A 23464-nucleotide genomic window follows, 5' to 3' on the forward strand; every position below is an offset into this window, starting at 1 on the left:
CTTTAATTTATTTTCTAAACACAATTTCTAAATTTACTTTATATATTCACTCGATGCCTATCTAATTATATTTAATTCTCCACAGATACATTCTACTAATGAGTCTTCAGGATCGAAATGAAAAGCTCTTCTATAAAGTGCTGACTTCTGACATAGAAAGGTTCATGCCTATTGTTTATACTCCCACTGTGGGACTGGCTTGCCAGCAATATGGTTTAGCATTTCGGAGGCCAAGGTATGTAAGTTTATACTTCAAATAAAAGTAATTGTATCTTATTTTCTTCTTGGTGGATTTCTGCAGGGGGGTCCTAACATAGCTGAATGTAAGCCAAAACTGTAATAATTGAGATAAATCAAACTACACTGTCAGTCTACATTAAACAGTAATTTGTATTGCATTAAGAAGGTAAATGCTTGTTTTAATTATGTTAGAACAAGGGTATGTTTTTAATCTCATTCACTGAATTTGGCTTTCTTGGAATCCTAGCTGCATGTTACTACACCATAAAATAATGGGTCCTGAATCTTAAATTTGTTTTAGCATTATTAAAAGCATTGGCTTTTACATATATATTTGTATTATAGATGTTTTATGCACACACATATATAAATAGTATGATACAATAGGATGCGTTATGTGTGTACCTAAAGACATCATAGGAAAAATCAATAATAATTAAGGCACTTGTCTCACTGCTTAATAAGTTGTACTTTCCTAGGCTATGGGAGAGCTTTTATTCTGTACACAGTATCTGTATTTGTAGAGTGACTTGGAAGTAGTGTGAAAGAGGGGCAGATGTAACTTCTGTCTGCTTCTGTTTCATGCCTCTTGAACATCAGCCCACAGAGTTCGAGATTTATAGTGGTTGCTGTTTGAGAATCTTGTGTATATTGCAGAAAGCACTCAGACTTTAGGGCTCATAGAAGCTGGTAATCTCTTGTGTGAACGATGCTGTGTCTTTGCTCCAAAGGCAAAATGTAACAACACTTTGGAGTATTCTCTGCTATTTTCTGGCAAAGGAAGAGATATATGAGCTGTATGTGCATAGCTCTGTTAACAGAAATAGGCTTCTTTATATTCAAAGCTTTGATTAAAATTAAGAGATTTGCAGTATTAAAGGGAACAAACGGCTGCTCACAATGTCTTCAGGAGGAGATATTTGAGGAACAAGACTTATGGCTTCAAGGTTGTCTTGTTGTTAATGTAAAAATCATTTTGGCCTTGTGACTGAGTGAGTCAGGACCATCTGGCCAATTACAGAAAACAAAAAATCCTACTTCTGTAGACATAAAGAAGTTCAAAAAGACCTCAGGAATGCTTGCTTAAACCTGTTTAACAATCTGTGGCTTTTAGGTGCCTCCCCTAGCAAGAGAAGTCATCTTCCTTTTTTCCCCCTCAGTATTATCACCATGGTGATTTTATTGTCCTTCCAGGGAGTCCTAAACTTGTCTGTAAATTAATCTTTGCCTAAGCTGGTCTCATTGTTCCTTGTTTTGATATCTATTGCCATATAGGATATTGCACAAGAAGTACCTCTGCTCATGCTGGATCACAGAGACAAGCATTGTACTCGGCACTTTCTTCCCAGATGCATGGAGCATCTTTGTAGAAAAAGTGAAAAAGAAAAAACACAGAACAATTAGACAACAGTTCTGCTGGGTGGCAGTCAGAACTGGTGAGGCAGATTGCTACAGCAATCCAAACAGCCCATCAGCTCCTTAACTCCATTCTCTGGTCAGATACTAAGTACACTCAAGACACAGGAAAAAGTGATATGAGGGGTAGAAATGGGGAGAGGAAATATTTCAACTTTTCTTTTCTTTTTTTTTTTTTTTGTTTGTTTGTTATTTTTCCTTTGATGGAATTTTTGTCTGCAGAGGATTTAGAGAGATGGCCTAAGTCTTTTAATACATTATGTATTAAAACTAAACTCCTAGACCATAGAATCATAGAATAACTAATGTTGAAATATCATCTGGTCCAACCATCACCCTACCACCAATGTCACCCACCAAGCCATGTCCCTGTGCACAAGGTCCAACCTTTCCTTGAACATCCCCAGGGACAGTGACACCACCACTTCCCTGGGCAACCCCTTCCAACGCCTGACTGCTCTATCATGTCCCTCTATCACTAATACATTCATGGATTTGTACAGTTGGAAACAAGTTACACTACAGACATGCAGTTTGCACAAATATACTGGGAAACAAGAACTTCTGAGTTCTCCACTATGCAACTAAGCCATTCACTAGCCTACCATATAATGAAAATTGAGTAGGACTGGAAAACCTCATGGATTTTTTTTTTACGTAGATAATGTATGTCACAACAAGCTTATTTTTTCCATTTAGTTTCAAATAGAATATAGAAAGCTTTCAAAAATGCTTCCAAAAGCATGGCATCATAGCAGTTGTACATGTATTGTGCAATCTTGGGAACAGCAAGCTAAATTCTCTCAGCCCAGCAAATAAATGCAGTATAAAACTACCAGTGCATATAACGTTGCGTTAAGTTTCTATATTCCCCATGGATTTTCCTGTGTTCTGCTTAAAAAAAATGCATTAAACTGTTGTAAGGGTAGTGAACTTGCACTCTGATACTGTATTTAGGCATTCTGAACAGTGACAGTGACAATCTGATGAAAGAGAAAGGTACAAGTGCTATTTGAGCATCCTGATTGTATGTTCTTAAAAGTATGACTTTCTTTACCAACACTGGAATGAAGTCTGATATTTTTCTTTTAAAAAAGGGCTTATTTCCTTAGTGAAAATAAACAAATTCAAGACATACTAGACTACTTACATAACATATTCTTTATCTTTTAGCCTTAAAAATCTATGGGTTTATAAGACATTCTATTATTTGGTATTTGACACTTTTTTTCACTTCAGTTCAGCTGCTAATGAATGCATTATGTTTTAAATAATATTAAGTAATGTTTTAAGTGACGTATCTTTTGGTATTCAGTTTTATTCTTGAGCTACTGAAATCAGTCTTGGCTGTATTCTGCTGTCTGCTGCTTCCCCAACTACATGTCAGCTTTATATTCGTGACTGACTGGCTTTGGAGACGTGTAAGATATTTATAAAAGTCTTGTTTTATTTCTAGTCCTGCTAGATTGCCTCACCACTTTCAAATAAGTGTTTTAATGACTCACTTAAGTAAAGATGGCTGAAAAACATCTAGTCTTCCTCTGCCTCATAAGAATCTCTTTTTTTTTTTTTCTTTTTTAAGAGAAAGATCATCAGCCAAGTCGGTTGTTTACTGTACTGAAAATTTCCAATAGCTGTGTTCATGGTGTCTTACGCTTGGTCTCTCATTTTCCCCAACCACTTAGCTTATTCCAGTGTTCATCAGAGGTCTCAGAAGGAAGGTCTATAAAGAGTGTCCCCCTTGACAGATTCTTCACTACTTATGCCTATCCTTTGACATCTTCCACTGCATTCTGCTACAGAAATCATTTTTTTCCCTAAGGAAAACCTTTTATAAATTGTTCCAAAACCAACTGCAAAGCAGTCAACTTCATTTGGTTTGAAACTATATTCTAGATTGTGACTCATATAGTGTTAAGCATTATATACTGGCATCCCTCATAAACAGCACCCTCTGTGAGCTGAACTTGCAAAGAAGAAAAAAAACATTTCAGCATGCAAAATGAGGAGTAGAAAAACACAGTTCAGTCCATTTTAGACATTCTTATAATAACGAAAGTTGAAATGCAATGTCTCATTATCCAGTTTACATCTGAAAGGTTTTTTAATATTCAGTCAGATCTGTGTATGTTGTAAAGCGAATTTAAACTCTCTGGTTTATAGTTATATATTCAGACAAGGACTTAATGAAAATTAATGTGAAGTTAAAAGATACGTGTCTAGTGAGGTCATTAAATGAGATCATCATCTGCACCTCCTGTTCATGTTTTTAGAAGACTGTAAGGGCTCACATGATGTACTTAGAGTTATAGAAGGACACTGTGGCTAACGAGAGATGTTTTTCATCCTGAATCAGTATTTTGCAATTATAGAATGAACATTCTTGGCCGATCAGCTGATACGTGATTAAGCAACATTTCTCAAGAGAACCAGCTGCAAAATAACTTGACTCTCTGGTTTAAAACTCATCTGGGTAATTGACATTTGTTTGTAACATTAAAACTCAACTCAGGATTGCATTACTCACTGTGAATATTCAGCTTAACATCCATCAGTTTTAATGAATAAGAGTCTCACATTCTAGAAAGAGATAATACAGGTCTGATAGCAGATGTGGCAGCTGATCTGTAACAACTAATTGAGGAGGATGAGGGAACAAAGAGGTTCCTCTAGAGGTAGATCAGAGAAGGAATTCAGACTTCTGTAAGGATTCCTCTCACTCTACTTTTGGACTGTCTGTGGGCATATCCAGGGATTTAAAAAATGTACAGATTAAAGTTTTAGAGGCTTATGATGGGAATGTAGTGGAGTTCTGGCTTTATTGCAGCCATCACGCTACCATTAAGAACATTATCTCAGAATCCCGATGAGATATCTTTCTGGTGAAGAGTTTCTACATATCACTTTATTAAAAAAAAAAAAAAAAAGTTTAAAAAAAAAATCTTTAACTGCAGAAAGCTTGCACATACACATGAAAACTTTTGATGACTTAACAAGAAACAATCTATTCCTATAAATGGATTTCTAAAATATAACAGTTCTTTCAGTTGCTTTATTCATCCAAAAAGTATAAATATGGGAAAGTTCAATGGAAATTTTCTCTAAGAATCCAAAATCAACTTTTTACGTCGTATAGAGAACACCCAGGAGTTTCAGGTTCTTGTGTAAAGTCAGCTTTCAGAGAGGGGAGGAAAAATTGACAAGTATAGCTATGCTGAAAACTTTGGATGTTGGTAAAATGTTAGGTGTCTGTTTATGTATTTCCATTCCTAGAAGGAAAACCCATTTCAAAGAGAATATGGAAAGAGCAAGCCCTGGTAACTATTGCAGCCACACAGGCATGTCAGAGCTCCTCTGAAATAACTTAATGATGCAGTCACTTGCTGTCAGTCTGACTGGGAACCGTCTTAAAAATAGCTAAATTGAAATTGATGCTCAATATTGAAGATTCAGATGAAGTCACGTATGAGGCAAAGCATGCCAGCCTTAGTTTTTATTTTTTTTTAATGTTTTTTCCTTATTTTTTTCTTACAAATAGAATTGGATCTTCCCCAGCTTCTAGATACTTGTCAGTAAAGTCTTCTCACAGAAGTTTTCTTCTCTAGTAATTCATTTGACTTTGTCGTTTTTTCTTATTTTCCTTCATCACAAATGACTATAAAAAGCAAATCTAGAGTTCTCTTTTCTCCTGAAGTCCAAGCAGGATTGCATTTTGAATTGACTTTTTTAATAAGTGTTGTAAAGTTTTAGCTCTTTCAGTAATTTTTAAGAACTCTGAAAATGTTATTGGTGGTTGTTAGTGCCCATGTTTCAGAGGGCAATTTATCGTGCCAAATACTCAGTTTGTAAGCGCTGATATTGTACCAGATTGCCACCATACTGAAGTGTGTGACTGCGTCAGCACATATAAACTTGAGAGGGGTTCCTCTCCTCATATTTCTCAAAGGGATCACATCTATTTACATTTACTGCATGAGTTTACAGATGCAATGTATTGAATGCAAGGGCTGCAAGTGTGAGTTCTTTTATTGTTGACACGCTGTTTACCACACATACCGAGACTGTCAGCTGCAAGATAGTGTAACTTTTTAATAAGGAAATGGAATCAGAGAAGAGAGAAATATTTGTCTCCTGTGACAGAACTTACAGAATTGCAGAACTTGGCGGCAGGAGCTGCGGTCTGTTTGCCAGCACAAGGTTGATTCCTGCAGCGCATTTAATAATTTTTATCGTGGGTTTTAATGAGGTTTTCAGTGGAGACTGGATTTTTCTTTTTGTTAATTCCACTGGATGCCTTTGACATCCAAGTCTCTTCAGAAAGCAGATTGAGCTTCCAGGAGGCCAGAGACTTGTCAAGTCCTTGTGGATCACGAGAGACAGTAAAGTTCAGTTTCTGGTGCTGCTTCTTTGTGAATGCCTGTTTAATGCACAGATCTGTGGTATTTTCCTGATTGAGACCAGAAGATCTGGATTCATTTAACCTAACATCTTCACCAGTGTAACTGTCCTATAGATTTATTTTTTTTAGAGAATCTATTTTTTTTCCAGGCAAAGCAGTTTTATTTTTTAGAGCCATTATTAATCTGATTATTACTGTGAATAGTTGTCTCAGTAGCATCCTCATTTAGTTAACTGATAATTTTATAGCATAAAATCATATTAAACAGCCTATCCAGTGATTTCAAGTGCTATGACATTTAATGATACCCTGTGGTTCTACTCTTTGGCAGGGTTCTGGTGTGCTCCTTACCTTCATCAAGCTAAAATTTAGCTTAGCGTGCTGTTGCTTTCTCAGCTTAAAAGTAAGGCTATTAGGTTCTCCTTGTGTGATATTTTGCCATATTCTGAAAAGCTGGAAAAAGTGAATTGGCACACCATGAGAACGTTGAATTCCTCTCTTCTCCCAAACAGTCTTCTAGAAACCAGCAATGCTGCAGTGGAAGATGTGAGAAGCTTGCACAGATGTCAGTTGGCCTCATTTTGGTCTTAGAGTGCTCTGTAAATATTACGTCAATTTCTAAGTCTAAGAAGCAGATGAATGAAAAAAGTCATACCTTGATTTTGAAAACATTAGGATATTCTTTAGGTTATATGTATGTAGTCATCTGGTCTCTCTTCAATGATGTTAAATTCATGGCTTTTGGTAATATGTTGTCAGTAGGTTACACCATTTGGTTACATTGTGAAATTTTTTCTTTTTATTAAACTTGCACCTTAGAATAGAAACATGAATTAGCTTATGATAAATTGAAAATATATAGTCCTGATCTAACATAATGAAATATAATGTCCTCCATGTGGTGCTGTCTTTTGTACGTACTTCGTGCTTGCACGCAGGTTTTACCTACAGCAATAACGGAAGGATAGGATTTACTAAGTCATTCTGGAAGTCATACATTGAGGTAGTCTTTCATTTAATCTTTTAGAGTTGGAACATTACTTGTGTTAGCTTCTTCCTACTCTCACAAGATGCATAGATGATTTCTTATGCAGGTAATCTAGGAATCCAGGTCGTAAAAGCTTTGTCCTAAAACACATCATGAGCATGGAATTTCTGGCTTTCAGTCCTAAGTTTGTACCTCTTGATGGTGTCTTGCTGTTTTTTCTGGAGGGAGTGTATCTGTACAGTGTGGGGGAGGAAATGAGGCCATCCACACTCAAAACATGACTCTCCGAATGTTTGGCAGCAATCACTGTTCGGTCATTTTCCTTCTCTTTGCACAGACTTCTGAGAAAACCTCAAGGCCCTTCTACAACATCCTTGGTGGTTTCTGTGCAAGAGTGCCAGAACTAACGTCCTGGCCATGTCCATCTGTTTCCCTGTCTCCTTCTTTCACACCATCCTGGATATTTCCAGGGGATCCCTGTTCTCATTTGATTTGTGCTGTTATTTTTTACTTTTCCACCATCTCCTGTGTGAAATTAGAGTAGAACGTTCCTTCTCCTCCATAAATTTGGAGGACTCAAAGCTATCTTTTCTAGGGTATCTGAACTCCGAGACAGTGTAAATTAAAACTTCTCTGGATTTTGTCATATGACAATTATCTTCCTTCCGATATGTCCTATTAGAAGATTCCTCTGAAACAAAGAATTTTCTTACTGATTTTTTTACTGACGGTTATTAATGCAGTGATTGTTAGACCCTTCTAATCTGGGTTGTTAAAGCAGTCATTTTGTAAGTCTGTGTGCAGGAGAGTGGACAAAAAGTACATGATTGCAAGTTAAATGTCTTTGCTCTGACTAGTCTTTTCTCTCTAGTGCCAATACCATATGAAAAGGTTACCATAATACCACAATATACCACATAATACCATATAATACCAATATACCACAATATACCACATAATACCACAATACCATATGAATGGCTATATCGTTTTCAACAAATGAGCCATAGACATATCAGTACCTTTTTTAAATAGTGATACTCTTTTGGCAGGTTATAGTTTCCTATTAAAAATTAGGACTTGCACCAATATGTTACTATGTTACTCTTCAATGTCTTCCTTTTTTCCTGAACTTTTAGAGAGATTTTGACTTTGTGCCAGCTTTCTGGTTACAAGCTTCCAGATTTCCCAGAGTAGTATGTTCCTTAATAAAATGTACTTTAAGGGCAGTAATTTTATTTAATTTTCACACCTCGACTTGGCCAAAGTCTTGTGAGCAACACTAAAGAATCAGGTAATACTGTAAGGGAGAAGTCTACTTACTGGCTCTGTCCTACTCTGTTCAAAAATATTTATCTACCACATTTTTTCTCCTTGTGAAACAGCCTCTGTCAACCTGCCAGATTTATACAGCCCCCTAACTGTCAACATCACTTGGCCCTAAAGCAAACCTTTCAAGAGCCACTTGCTTCAATAAGAGAGACATAACTTTCCTTAGTTCAACACCTTTTCAAAGACAGACTATCAAACATTACCAAACACGTCAGTCGGACATCTCATGTAGGTTTTTGACATTGTTCTTTGGGACTGTGTAATTTTTTTTTAATTATTATTTTTTCAGAATTGCCACCTCCCAAGCTTCCTTTTCTGCCCCTTCTTAGGGACCCTTTTTATAGATTGCTTCAGAAAGAAGTACAAAAGTAGTTGGAAGTTTAGTAATAATTCGTCATTAGATCATATGGTTATAAATATTTTCATAGTTATTTTTATTTTTTGTTTTTATAGTTGTCGTTTTAGTTATAAAAAAAAGTTAACCTAAGTATAGACTTTGACATTTAAGTGGTCTTAATCTATTCAAAAATACAGATTCAGTTCTAGTGCTGTTGATTTGTTTAGTTCACAAGGAAGACAGACATTCTGGGTCTGCTCTTTTTTGCTAAGTGTTCCTATAGTAGACACCTGTGCTAATGACTATTTAACATTTTTGTTGAACTTGCTGTTGCTGGGGAGTTACAGAGTTGTTTGAATTTTGGATGGCAGACCCTCTGTTTTTATAAAAGTGCGTACTCTGAAACCCTCTTGAACACATTGCAAGGAACTGCTTATTAGGGTACATTTATGTTTGGAAAATCACTTAAAGGACAACAATGTACTAATTTTCTGTGGCTGTTTTTGGAGATCTGAAGTGCGCTTTCTCACCTGTCCATATGTGTTGTGTCTAAACTTGCAATTCATTGCTTGAGAAGTACTGAGAAAAAGGCATGTGCTTCTTTCTTCCTTTCTAGGACTATGTTGTAGAAGAGAAAGGGCATACTTCTAGCAATCAGTGGGATAAAAAAGAAATGGCATTTGCTGCATGTATTTACAAAGAGGTATCATCACCAGTCGTGTAAATATGTGTAAGCAACACGAGCATGTAGCAAAGAATTATTAGAGGTGGTTGATAAGCATTTAATGTTATTTTATATTGAGAGCTTTGCAGAGGTAGATGAATCCCACTCTCTGCCTCAGTGCAGAGAGCTTTATCCAAGTTCCCAGTAATTCCCATTACTGTCTTGTTGCAGAATGAGGTGCCAGTAGTATTTCAGATGAGACAACACTAGTGACTCAGAAACATTACAATGCTTTTATTAGCTCATTCTGAATATATCCCAGCCCTTGTCCAGAGGATGTTTTCCTTCAGGATATGCTTACACTGGATTTTCTCCAGCTCTAGTTTTCTGTACATTTGCTGCACGTCCTTCAGCACCACCCAAATCCCCTGCTTACCTACTCAGCAGCTTCTCTGTTCAAAATGCTCTCATTACTCAGCAGTCCAGCATCGTCCCATTGTTGCATTTCTAATACAAGATACAGTAGGTTTAAAAAAGAAGTCCTGTATTTGATGAAGTCAAAAAGAGAAAGTTAAAAACCGCAACGAAATCTCTCTAACTTTGCCATAGCTTAGATATTCTAAAATCATAGTTTTCTGTCTCTGTCCAGAAGCTTTCTAAATGGTCAGGTCTTTAAATGGACTCTTTAAAGTGAAGAGAAGTCATGAAGATTATGAGCCTTCATGAGCTCAACAATGGAATCACTGTGTGTTTTAATGTATCTTGTGTTTCTCTATATTTATGGTTATCAGTTCTGAGGATTTTTGCACAGTTTTTGAGACAGCCATATGCCTGTGCTGTTAAGGAGCTTCTGGAAAAGGCAAGAGATGAAAGTTTTGAGGTAGAATTAAATCTTGTAATTTCTTGCATGGCGTTTCCATTCTTTTTGGCAAAGTTCTACAGCTTTATACAACTGTTTTCTTATGTGTGCTGTTCGGTAAAAAAGTGCCCCCGGTGTGCATTATACGTAAGCTTAAAATAAACATTAAAAGTCCAGGTAATAATAACTTAACAAAATGTATAGCAGAAATGGCATTAATGTACTGCGATCTGCAGTTTAGTGGAAGAAGCTGGGTGAAGCTTCTGGCATCCCACCCACTGGTATCACAGTTAGGTGATGCCATTGCAAGTGAGTTCTGCTTCATATTCTTTTGCTAATGAGTATTAAGAGATTAAATCATATGCAGGAAAATAATTAAAAAAAAAAAATATATATATATATTTAGAGAGAAGTTGTAGGTGTATGAGAGACTGTTAGGAGCAAATAAACAAAAATGTAAGAATGCACATAAACCAAACAAATCAAGTAGCTCTTGTAAGAAAAGCAAGTTCTGGCTGAAATTGATCTGAAATAAGTATTTTTGACATAATGATGGTCAAAATCCATTTCTTATTTTTGCCTTTTTATTCCCAAAACAGCTATGTTTGACTTTAATTTCTGTTTAGTGTCTCAAGGAAAAAAAAAAAAAAAAAAAAAGAAAAGAAGTTTCAGAGATCTCATAACTTTATGTAGGAGAATAAGATGGTTAACCATTATGCTGGGCTTTCTGGTGACAAGAGTGTTAAATCTAGGAGACTGGCTTACTGTTGGCAAGATGAAGCTGCGATGTAGCTTGCAGAGCCATAGCACCATGTTTCCACTTACAGAAGTTCACCATTTTCTGTCAGAATTCTTATGTGAGAGGGCATTATTTATTTAGCTTTTTTCTCTTGGAGTTGTTTTTTAGATTTAACTTAAGCTCATATGAGTGATTGGATTTGTTGCCCTGTATGTCAAGTGGCAAGTTCGTGCTGCCAGTCCAGGAAAGAATATGTCTTTGACTGTTTTCCTCAGCCATCTGGAATGAGTTCCTTCAACGTGACATGGAGATATTTGCTTCTGAAAATGATAACACAGAACACTGCTTTCTCTTTACTTGATTAATAATTTATTCATAGATAACTAGAATATGGGCATGTGGGATTTGTTTTTCCCAGGTAAATAGAATACATAAGAAAATTCAATTCTGCCCTATTTCTGTTTGCTCCTGGCAATGTACCTATCCCTGTTTTCAGTTTGACACTTCACACAGAATGTGGAAATACGACAGTGCACACTGTGCTGGACTTGAAATGAAATTCTTCTTGAGGATGGTTGTAACCTCGGTTATGTGATGTATGGTTTACATTGCATTCAGGGTTTACAAAAGTCTGTCCGTGAAAGATATTTGAGTGTAAGGCATGTAGACTTTCAATGATTTTTTCCCATGTTAAAAGCTGTTGGACACAGTCATAAAATTTTTGTCTCGCTCATATATTCATGCATGTAGTAAATTTAATAGGAAATAAGACCAGAACCAGTTCTGGTCAGGTTGTTTGCATTTTACTGTTTTTAAAGTTTATGTTTTTGATACTGGAAAATATGGACATAAAATGACAGAAATTATTGTAGCTAGGCTATCAGTGCAATGATTTCAACAAATCACCTAAAATTGAGAAACTAAAAGAAAACAATAAAAACTGGATGCAAAACTGTTTGATGGATGCACAACTGAATCTTTTGTATGCCAAGGGCCTGCTTACTAGAGCACTTTTTTGGATTTAAACTAAAATTATCTTTATTTTGACCTGTTGTTGTAACATTCCATTCAATTCTAAAACATTTTAGATCAAGATCCGTGTTTAAAAATTATTCAGATGTTAATTGAGTCAAACCTAGGAGACTTCAGTTGCTATACCCTTTTTAAAGATGAGTGTTTCAATAAAAGTCAAACACTCTTGTTTGTTTTGGAGTGTAGACAGCCACAGTTGTGATTTTTAGACAGTTATTTTTGGTATGTATAGGCAGTCAGTAACCTAAATAAAACATCGTTAAAGCTACTTCAGTTTGTAAGTTTCATAAGAAAAAATTTAAAATGATGTTATCTGGTTGTTGAGTGATCCCAAACACTCAATAAAATAACAACAGAGAGGAAATGAACCAAATACCAACAAAAATGCTAGTGACTAACTTCTTATGGTGAGAATAAATTGGAATTTAACTTCCATACAAAACTAGTCACATTGTCACCAGACAATAATCTATATATTCTCTGTGTCAATTTATAAACAGCAATCATTCATTTTCATGTGGGAAAACAAATGACTCATCTGAGAAGTCAGTTCTGTGATAGGATCAATGGTCAGGAGAGAAACGCTGTGTTACTGTAAAGCACTGACTCGGTGCCCTGAAATTCCTCGTCCCCTGTGAAGGCTTCTTGTGTTTCCCAGTGGCTGTCGAAGCCTGGCTCGGTGGTTGTGAGGGCAGAACAGAGTCTGTTTTCATGCAGAAGTGGAATGGAGAGCAGTGTTCCGGGATTTCAAACTATGCTTTCGCCTCTGCAGAAACCAAATATTTTACAGTCTCTCAAAGTCAGAGGTAAAAATCTAGACTGCTGACTGAAAGGCCTTGCCACTGAGGAATTTGTGGTTTCTGTTTGTGCAGTATGTGAAACGTGGAGCAACAGTTGCAAAAGCATTGTCTTTATATCAACTGAATTTCGGAAGCAAGAATGTCTTCATATACTTTTTGTAGTTAAATCCTTATTTTCTTGAGGCCAATATATGGACAATGTCCAAGTAGGTCTGATGAAAATGTAAGCAGGGAGCAGGTGTGAGGATGCGTATGGCCTCCCACCACTCAAAATGGATGCACATGTGCTTGTGTGCGTGCTTGCACTTTCTGGAAGTGGTGAGCTGAGTGAACTAACATCCAGAACTCCCTTCTCTCCTGAAAGCCCCATTTTTCAGTATTTCATAAGTTTCCAGGCTATTCAGCAGTGGTCTGTCCAGGAAAGCTGAGGGTCTTCTATGAGGATGTGGTGGAGGCACCAAACTCGATAGGGGCAGAAGAGGAGGTGGGCATGTAATGACTTTGCTGTGACCTTTCCACTGTGTTCCTGACACCTGATCCTGCAAGCAGGGCTGCACTTCAGGCAGCTTGGTTGGCTTGGCGAATTAATTTGTTGAAAATAATTGATTTCAGCATGAGTTGGTTGTTGAACATCAGGTCAGGAATGCTTTGGTGCCTCCTGCTGCTGCTCTCTCTGGGGAGTTACCTCTCCTGTGGGTCCCTTTGGGCTGTGCTTGTCCTTACCTGGTGTATCGGTGACCTGAGGCCTGTGTCGGTAAGCCCTACTAAACACTGCAACAAACAACTTTGAGGAATGTTGAAAACAGTGTGGATGTTAGCAAGATTTGAGCTTCTTCCTCTGATGATGCTTTAATAAATTAGATTCACTGTGAAAGCCCAAGGAAGAAGTTGTATGCTCTAACAGGCAATAAATGCAAGTCCATCCTTTTTTTTTTCTGATTCAGTTTGAATCAGAAGTCCATAACTGATATTAGTCAAATATTAAAATTTAAGCAGAAAAATATTTGAATGTAATTTCTGTGAATTATAGGAAAATAGTCTCGTAAATAACCGAGGGTGAGTAATTGTTTACTTTTCAATTCAAGTTGCATTATTTAAAATGTGCAAGTAGTCAATTGAAATCTTTACTTTCCTAGTGTCTGATGTCCATCTTTGTGCTAAAACACAGGAGACCTATTCTCTGTAGCTATCTTCTGATGCAATTTCCACTGAAGGCAGGAATGGGTTTCTGTATATGTTGCAGTGGAGCACAACCCAAGAAGTCTTAGGAGCAGCAAACTCTACTAGAACGGATGTTTTCTTTCTACTGCTAACAGTTGCTAAAAACTGGGGAAAAAGCATGGCCTGTAGCAAATTTTTACCTTAGAGGAAGTCAAGGCAAAATAGCTGCTCTAGCTGACTGTGCTTGGGAAGGGGACTTGGACTGGAAGATCTCCAGAGGTCCCTTCCAACCTCGGTGAAGCTGCAATTCTGACATCTCTGTGCCCTACGGATGTGGGTCTTGGAGATGTCACCAAACGTGATACGCCAGCAGCTCAATCATGGATAAACCAGCTCTATTCTGTGCCTGGCAGCTCACTGGCAGTCTCTACAAGTTTAACCCGTGTGCTTTCTACATTAGCCTGCCTTCCTTTCTGACTGTTGCTTCTTAGCACTACAGAGCCTTTCATGGAGAGCTGTTGTATCACTGGGACATGAACTTAGCAGTGCCCTTGGTTCCTTTTTAGCTGCTGAGGTCAGCTTTACAAATGGGAGATAGTGTCCGTTTTCAAGGTGACTTCTTAATTAAAGTGGAAGTTGAGTAGGATATGTCATAATAGAAACCTTTTTAACAAGTCTTCACTTTTGTCCTTTTTAATGGTTATTGAGAGCAAATGATGGTGATTTAAAGGTCAATAAAAACTGGCTTAAAGGATGCTATTGTCTAAAGACTGGAAATTCTCCATGTTCCAATGAGCTGGGACAGTAGAAATTGTTGAAGTACACAGAAGGACAGTGATCTTACTTGTTTGAGTACTTCACAGTTTAAATAACATTTTAAAGTTTTTTTTTGAAAACATCATTAACTTTGCAAGATTCCTAGTAAATACATGGCTGATGCTGTGTTGAGGGTTCTTTACGCAGTTAATATCAGCATAAAATAAAATAAACAAGATAGCTACTGAAGCAGAACAGTGTTTTTTTTGTTTTTTTTTGTCTTAAAAATGAATGTGTCTGGCTCTGGTAAACCATTCTCATTCACAATCTTCAAATAGTTCTATTTGTGTCTATTAGGGTGTAAGTAATTAAGTTATTTATTGAGCAGCTGTCAGAAGTATTTAAGTAGCTTCTGGAGCATAACAGCTCTGGCTCTTAAAACACAATATTTCTCAAAGTCTGCCTTCTTCTTTTCAAACAGACACATCCCATTTAATTGCCATTATGCTGCTGTGGTTCAGCAAGAATACATCTAAACTTGTTTTCTTGACACATGAGATTTTTGGAGTAGATCTAAATCAGCATATTTGTATTTTAAGAAATGAATATTAAGGAGATATAATTTTATCTACTCTGTTGTTATATGGAAAGGAAGCATCATTACAGTCATTCCATTCGTTCCATTTATACATCATTACATTCCATTTAATGGAATACTTAGATCATGAAGTGTTGTGCTGTTGATTATGTAAATAAAGGAGGTGAGACACTAATTAAAAAAGTTTTATCTAGATAAGAAATAACGTTTATTTTATATGATTGAAAAATTAAAAAAAAAAAAAAAAAAAGATTAAAAAGCCTGCAGTGACAAAGGCTATGAAGTTATTGCTTTTACTGTGACAAAATCTTAATTTTCATCAGAAATAGCCAGAGGTGCACATTGTGGTTTCGTGTACTTGCTCTAGGTGTACTACATAAGAATCTTGCTTTAATTTTTTTGCTGTGTAAAGCTTGTAATGTTTTATTCTGATTGTATTAATAATCTTTTTTTTTTTTTTTTTTTTTCATTAAGAGCAGTTGAGGAATTAATTCGTCATGTTGCTTTTCGTTGCACTAAGGTCTGACTTTGCACAGTTACGGAGCCAGAGTTTACTCCAATGGCATTCTGAAAAAGTGAGAGCAGGATGTTTCAAGCAAGACGTGCTTGAAGCCTTTTTCAGATGCTCAAGGGTGGTTGGGGCAATGCTTGTGTCATTGATCTCCTCCCCACATGTGGATGGCTTGCTGCATTGCAAGTTCTTGAAGAGTAGCCTGTGGTTCCCCTCTTCCCTAATCCCACATGGGCTGGAAAAGGGGGTGAGCTGAGACCTGAAGTCAGCTCTCTTGGCAGCCTTGACTGTATTTGAAAATGCATTCACAAATTTCAGTCCAGCTGGGTTGTGACATTTTTTCCACCGAGTAGCTACTTAACCCACTTGACTTTATTATTATTACCATCATAATTATTTATATTTAAATATTGTTTTAATCTCTATATTGAAAAATCCCACGGCATCTGTGTCTCTACAGTTTTGTGCCTTTTCTTCCTCCAAACTTTTCTGAAACCTTGTTCCCTGAGGTCATTTTTTCAGCTGACAGACTTAGAGCTACTGTCTTTTGGGTGTTTTTTTATGCTTTTATGCTTTTCAGGCTTTATTTGTATTGCCGACTGTAACGTTCTTTAAGTGCCTTGAACTTTCATCTCTTCTACGTAGATGTTATTTTTAACTGAAGTAACTGTTTAAAGCAGTCCATATACTAACAGGGATTGATAAATAGCTTTGATGGGTCTGGGCCCTTGAAAGAGTGCTACACAGGCTGCCAGCAGCACTATTAAATAGTGCCATGAGGCAGTGTTGTCGAAAGGGAGTCTTGAAATGAGACTGAATTCTGATCTGCTCCTGTAGCTAAAGAGCAAACGGTCAGACCCCTTGACATAAGCACTTACAGTGATGTATTTTTCTATAGTTATCTCCCTACACTCCTACACAAATGAGGTTTTTGAATCTCTATAAAGTTTATAATGATGCTTCTGTTTTTCTTCTAAGTTTAGCTAATTGGAGTTGGCAGATGTTATCTTCTGTCTTCCAGAATACTTGAAGCCAGCTTCACAAAATAACGATTTATAAACCATCATTTAGGATTGTTTATCCATATGCCAAACATTAAAACACATGTATTATTTACAAGCTGTTATGTCTTTCCCAGGTTAATATCTTATTCTGCATTGTCTTTCACATACTGTTACTATTTAACCTGTTTTCTGAACTACTATACAAGTCCACGTTTTCAGGGGTGTTAAGAGTATGTGCTGTTCTCTTAATGCTGCTATTCCCATTTTTTATGTCGTTTTGGATGTAGTCTTTGTTTTGCTTCCTACAAATGTTTATGTTTAAATATGGTTTGCATATGCAGTGTCTAGACAATCTAAAGCCTGGGTTTCTTTATACTGATGAATTCAGGATGAAGCTCAGTAGCAGCTGAAATTTCAGTGACAACCACTTTATTTATTGGAAGAAATACTCATACATTGTAAAGTAATGAAGTTCACTCCTCTACAGAGGGCAAGGTTGAAAAAAATAAAAATCTGTGAACAGCTTCATTTCTTTAATCAGCCCAAATAGCACTTACTAGGCCACAGAGGTCTTGGGAGGAACATTGCTACGAAAAGGACCCTAGAACACTAAGATGTAATTAAAAGTTTGGGAACATTTTGTCTGATGACAGGAGACCATACTGAACAGTTACAATGGGAAATATTATTATCTCAGGGTGAAAAAAAGTGTAAACTATTCTTTTGTGGGGATTTAGGTAGTCTTAGTTTCCAGTACAATGTTTATGTAAAGGAATTTTAACAGAGGAACCAGGGAAGTAGCTTGTCTCTTTCTTGCAAAGTGCAGGAGTTTGGGAAAGTGCAGGCTCAGAAAGAAACTGATGCTGCTCCCTGAGACTTTATTATTTTTATTATTATTATTATGATTAAGCTTGTTGATTTAGGCAGCATGGGAAAGTGAAGCCACCTCTATAATAATTCTATATACGGTTCATAATTCAAATAACAGTTTTGAACATGAAGGGTTGTGAGAAAAGTTTGAACTTTTTTCATTAAAAAATGTTTGGCATTTTCTGAGACGTGTTAGAATACCTCCTGTTATTATAAGCAGACGGAAGAAAGGATTGTTTTGTTACTCTGACACATTTCCCTGAACTATGCTTTAATAGAAAATAGACAAATACATTGCTGGTGGAACATTATTTCCTTGAAGCATAACAAAAAATAGCCTGTTTAATTCTGTTTACTTTGTTCTAATAGCTCAGAGTTCTAGTAAAATAAAACAAAGCCAAATTAGATGATGCCAAATGACCTCCACATAATATACTCCAGTATGGTGAACTCAGTGAGTGTCCCCAAAATCCACCCTTTTGTGAGTGGATCCCAATGTCCTGGCATCACTTTTTTGGGCTGTGGGCTTACTGGTGTTGTGACAAGCAAGGAGGCACAGTTACTTCTTTGCATAACTTTTCCTGGACTGTAGCTTCATGTATTTTCTGGGTATTCGAAGTGGGCATGAGTAGAGGTGATCCCTTTGGCTGGAGTGGCAGGAACCAGTGCTGAACTGAGGTCTAACTGGGGCCAGAAGAAGTAAAGGTGGGTCTTGGTGCCTGTGTGCAGCTTGTTGAACGTGTAGCATGTTTGAATACGTTTTCCAAGACATGTTGTGTGTAGATCTACATTGTGCCACATTACTTGTTCATCTGCAGAAGCAGCCCAATCCTGAAGTACCGAGTCAAACCTATGGACAAAACTTATGGTTATTAACGTCAAACACATAGGGACAATACTGTCTTATTTCTGCACTGAAATACATAGAGCTTATCAATAAATTAATCCCACTTAAACTGTGTAGCTTCCAGCCTACAGTGTTTTGTGGCTAGAAATTGCTGCCACTCTCTTTTCCTGATTCCTCGCATGGCTGTGCTGTGACAGCCAAAAAATAACTATCATGTCTGCTGGCTGGCTGCCTCAACACTTCGTGTCACCCTCGCCCCCTCATAATAACTGTGTGCAGCTGGTGCTGTTTCTGGCCATAGCAAGGTCTCATGGAAAAGAAAAATACGTGGCATTGCCTTTCAGTGGCTGAATGCTCTCATGGTGGGCAGCGCTGCAACCTGGCAGCGTAGCTTCTTGCAGAGGAAACCTTAAAGGAGAAAAGTGCTTTAACTGAAGAAATGAAGGATGAGGGCAACAGATACAGACAGAAGAAGAGATTCCTATCGCTTTCCATATTCTTACAGAATAAAGGAACTCTGCCTTTAAAATCATCAGCATCCTCTCTGTCAGGACAATGTGTCCAGAAACGTGTTACTAACATAGAGAAGAATGGAGAGAAAGGGGGAAGGAGGGGAACAAAATGCTTTTGACACGACTCTGTTTACACTTCACCCCTATTTCTCATTGTTGTTTGAATGTGATCCCGCCTGGACAGATTTTTGAAGCAGGCTCTGAATACTTATTCAAAGATCCTTACAAATATCCTGACAAAGTTCCTCCTGGAGCTGCCGTCCGGCATTTATTTTGCTCCACTGTGGAATTTACTCCGTGGAGACCTTTCTCCTTGCTTTGCAAGAAAGAGGTCACTTAACCACACTGGGCTGGATTCGGGCGCTTTAGAAAATCCATCCAAAATCTCGCTTCATTTAGCACTGGGCTATGAGGTCCATGTAAAGCGGAGGGCGGGGAGAAGCAAAAGGGTGATGTCTCGGGTAGCTTTCCTCCCGTGCTCTTCATTTTCTTTATCATGCTCATTGTCTCCACATTGGCTCTTTCTGAGGCTAGCAATTTTGAAAAACTCTGTTTGATGCTTCATATAACCACTTTACACAACATTTTATAAAACCTCTTATTATACAGCACATCAGGGAGGAAGCACCAGCATTTATTTTGCATTGCTTCTTTACAGCATTTCAGTTAGCGCTCTCTGTTTCAGGTACCTGAGTTGCAAATAGAAATGCTTGCATACTGTAAACTCTATAGCTTCTTAAAAGTGCTTTAAATATTAAACCTTGGACCCCTGAAGACTCTAGCTTCCTCTGAGCTGGGGCAATTGATCTGCTGCCTGGCATTACTGCTAAGAAATGGGGACAGACATCGGCCAGCCTGCTGCATTCGGGCTGAGCCTGAGGCAGGGAGAAGGAAACAGGAGTGCCAGGGACAGACAATTCCCAATTCTAGGGGAAAATGCATAAAATGAAAGTTAAACAGTTAAAATTATGATCCTTGTGGGTCCCTTCCAACTTGGGATATTCTGTGATGCTATGAAATGTTTAACCACAAATGGCTGTTTATACAGCACATACTCCTTTATGCAGTGCATATGTATTTTTCATGAAGAACATCACAATTTTTATCCTGCTTAGTTAGCTGTGTGAGGTTGTTGCTTCTGTTTCAGTATCATTAAGATTAGGAAGGTTAATTGCAATGTATCTTACACTGTCTTTTGTTCCAAAGAATAAACGAGTTTGATTGTATTTTTTTTGCATCGTATATCAGGGAGGTGAAGACAGTTAAATATGAAATAAATATAAAAATATAAATATATATTACACAATAATATTTCAATATTATGTAAATAACCCAGTATGTATTTACTATATAAACACATGACATTAGGTATATTTATTAATTAATATATTTTTTAACTTCTGACTTTTGTTTTCTTGACTGTACTTTTAAACACTGCAGGATTTTTTTTTGCTTGACTTGCAATACTCACAGTCCTATCTGACCAGTGTTTCCCTCAGTTACTAGTTTTATTTAGACCCACATGTACCCAATATTACAAATATGCCAAGATGAATGGAGATACTATACTAGACTTAGATTTAAATTCTTTTTAGCACTTTTCTCTAATTTTTACTTTATAATTTTCATCTTGAAATAGGTGGATGAAATGCTTTAGAAGAATGTTAAAAGACAACTCCTTATGCTTATTATTGCAAAGTTTATTTAACAGAAGCCATCCTTGGCATTTACTTCTTCATTGTTGCTTTCTCCATGGTTTTTGAAGAGATTGACTTCAGCGGGGGAATTTTTTCTGCTATCTCACATGAGAAATGTAGATAAGAAAGGGAATTAAATTAAGTGGATTTGGCTATATATCTGCATGTCAAGTGAAATAGATGAAGACTAAAGGGCTGAAGAGTAGGATAAGATACTATGTTGATTTTTTTCTATAACAGAAAATGAAATTAGAATTAGATCTTTTTTTTTTTTTTTTCCCTGACAGTTTCCTTTAAACTCTTAGGTATTAATGGAACTAAAGGGCAATTTAGAAACACTCTTCTAAGTAAAAATTCAGTGTGCTCAGCACTATAGGGAGTACTTTGTACTTTCCAAACAAAGAGATTTTCATTAAATTATTTCCCACTTGTGTTTATGTCAATGAGGAGAATCTAATGAAATAGGCAGACTGTTCTCAAAGTACATCACTGAATGCTCCTGAGGTATTCTATATAATAATAATATATGACATTTCAGTTTTCATTCATAGATTACAACTTTGACCTATTTGTACCTATAAATGTTAGGACTGCGTAAGCATTAGTGATCACTGTTATAAAATGGATGTGTTTTGTGGTCTGGGATAATTCATGAATTTGAACATATCTAGTACTTGGGGAGCTCTAAAATCAAACTCAGTAATTTGCAGAAATAATTCCTGCAGGTTATGAATCTTTGAGCAGTTACATTTTCTCTCAGTTACATTTTCTCTGACTTCTACTAAATGCAGATATTTAATTCACTCGTTCCTACAAAACTGAGCACTTACTGAAATGAATCCATGTATGTTGGAAATGTATTTGCATAGAGTTATTTTATTATTTAAATTATTTGCACTGAAATATTTAATTGCTTGTGTATATGAAAATTATTACTTTCTTTGCAGAGGACTTTTTATTACTATCCATGACCGGGGACACATCGCTACAATGCTCAAGTCCTGGCCAGAAAGTGTCATCAAGGTAATTGCAGTTTAGTTTGTTTGACAAAGCTGACACCATTTTGCACCTGAGTGGACTTGGTTAAGATATTTTGATGATCTTTTTCTAGTGAAATATATTATTCAGATTAGATGGCATATTATCAGTTAGATTTCAATTGTTTCTCAGTTTGTGTTTTTTTTTTAATAAATAGAAACAATGATGTTACAGCTATAGTTTGAAGCTTTTCCATCCTTACTTGTTTACCTATTGGTATCCTTTATTGTATTATTGATTAATTAGCCAATTACATTGAAAGTTATGCATTTAAAAAAAAAATAATCTGAATTCTTTTTCTGCATTTCACAGAATCACCAAATGGTTGAGGTTAGTAGGGACCTTTTGAGATCATCTGGTCCAACCCCCCTGCTCAAGCAGGGACACCTGGAGATGGTTTCTCAGGGCTATGTCCAGTTTGGTCAGTTTGGTTTTGAAGATCTCTAGTGGTGGAGACTCCACAGCCTCTCTGGACAATCAGTTCCCATGTTTGGGTTAATCCAGCAAAACTACTAAATTTTCAGCTAAAGTTGTTTGTCACAGAATGTGACAAGGGAATTTCTATGTTGTCAGATGCTTCCCATACTGAGCTTGAAGCTGAATGTCTGGTTGCTGACTCATGTAAACCAGCCGAGCACTCATAACATTCAGGGCTGAGAAATAATCATTGCTGTAAATAAGGATTGTCATTATCAGTTCTATGCATTTAGCTTCTTGTTTGCACAGTGCGAGTCTGGGCAGTCCTGTCTGAGTGTTTTATTTTGATGAGATTACAATCCCTTTCCTCTTTTGGTATCAAGAAGTCACTGGCGGTGTTGAAATTTTGGACAAGAGGGTTATGGACGTGGCGCTCTCCCTCCCAGCTCCCTGGCTGATCCGATCTTGGAGGGGTGGCACCACTGTCTTCATAAAAGCAGCTTGAAATTTGCAGGTCATGCTCAGAAGGAGATCCTTTACTGCATTCTTTCATTTCTTCCAGAGTGTGATTTATGTTTTAGCCAATTTCATTTATTCAAGATTTGGAAGTTGTACATAGGGATATTCACAATTCTTTAAAAAAAAAAAAATCCATTTGTAACCAGAAAATGTATGGAATTTATATATATATATATATATATATATATATATATATATATATATATATATAATTTTGTAATATCCAAAACTCCACCAAATTAGAAAAGAAAAATCATGCATTGTATTTACAACAGATGTCATTGTTGGCAGGAGGCATTGTAAAATTTTTTAACAGCTTCTGCTAGGCCTCAAGGTCTTTGCTGTAGTAGTTGTACTTCATTGCTCTTGCTAAAAGAACATTTTCGTAGTGCTACCTGCTTCATTGTGATTAAAATGCTAACACAAGAGTTTGACAATTTGGCTGCAGCTACAGCTGTGGCTTTTTATGTATTTTTAAAATGTTATCTTGTATAAAGCTGTTTAAGGTTATGGTTAGGTTGTCTCTAACTGTAGACTCGTGCTCATTATGAATACACAGGTTATGATGTTTCTGTTCTTTATTGTGAAAAGTCTTCCTTGTTAGCGCAGACAACTTTGTGTGGTTCACTGAGTTCCTGTATTTCTATCAATGGAAACACATGCTGCCTCGTATGTATAAATACCACAGTGTGTGTTATTTGCTTAAAGGAAAAAAAGAAACATTTTCA

The 23464-nt window shown here is 36.7% G+C and overlaps 1 protein-coding gene across 2 annotated transcripts in view; it reads left to right on the forward strand.

Moving 5' to 3' along the window:
* The window catches only part of ME1 (malic enzyme 1), a 173782-nt gene that overhangs the window by 55051 nt on the left and 95267 nt on the right, over positions 1-23464 (forward strand). For both annotated transcript variants that reach the window (XM_038177167.2, XM_072036242.1), the window contains exons 3-4: positions 86-235; positions 21710-21785. In XM_038177167.2, coding sequence (XP_038033095.1) covers positions 86-235; positions 21710-21785 — 226 coding nt within the window. The remainder of the gene's footprint in view (positions 1-85; positions 236-21709; positions 21786-23464) is intronic.

This window comes from Anas platyrhynchos, chromosome 3 (assembly GCF_047663525.1).
Source record: "Anas platyrhynchos isolate ZD024472 breed Pekin duck chromosome 3, IASCAAS_PekinDuck_T2T, whole genome shotgun sequence".
Classification (NCBI taxonomy): domain Eukaryota; kingdom Metazoa; phylum Chordata; class Aves; order Anseriformes; family Anatidae; genus Anas; species Anas platyrhynchos.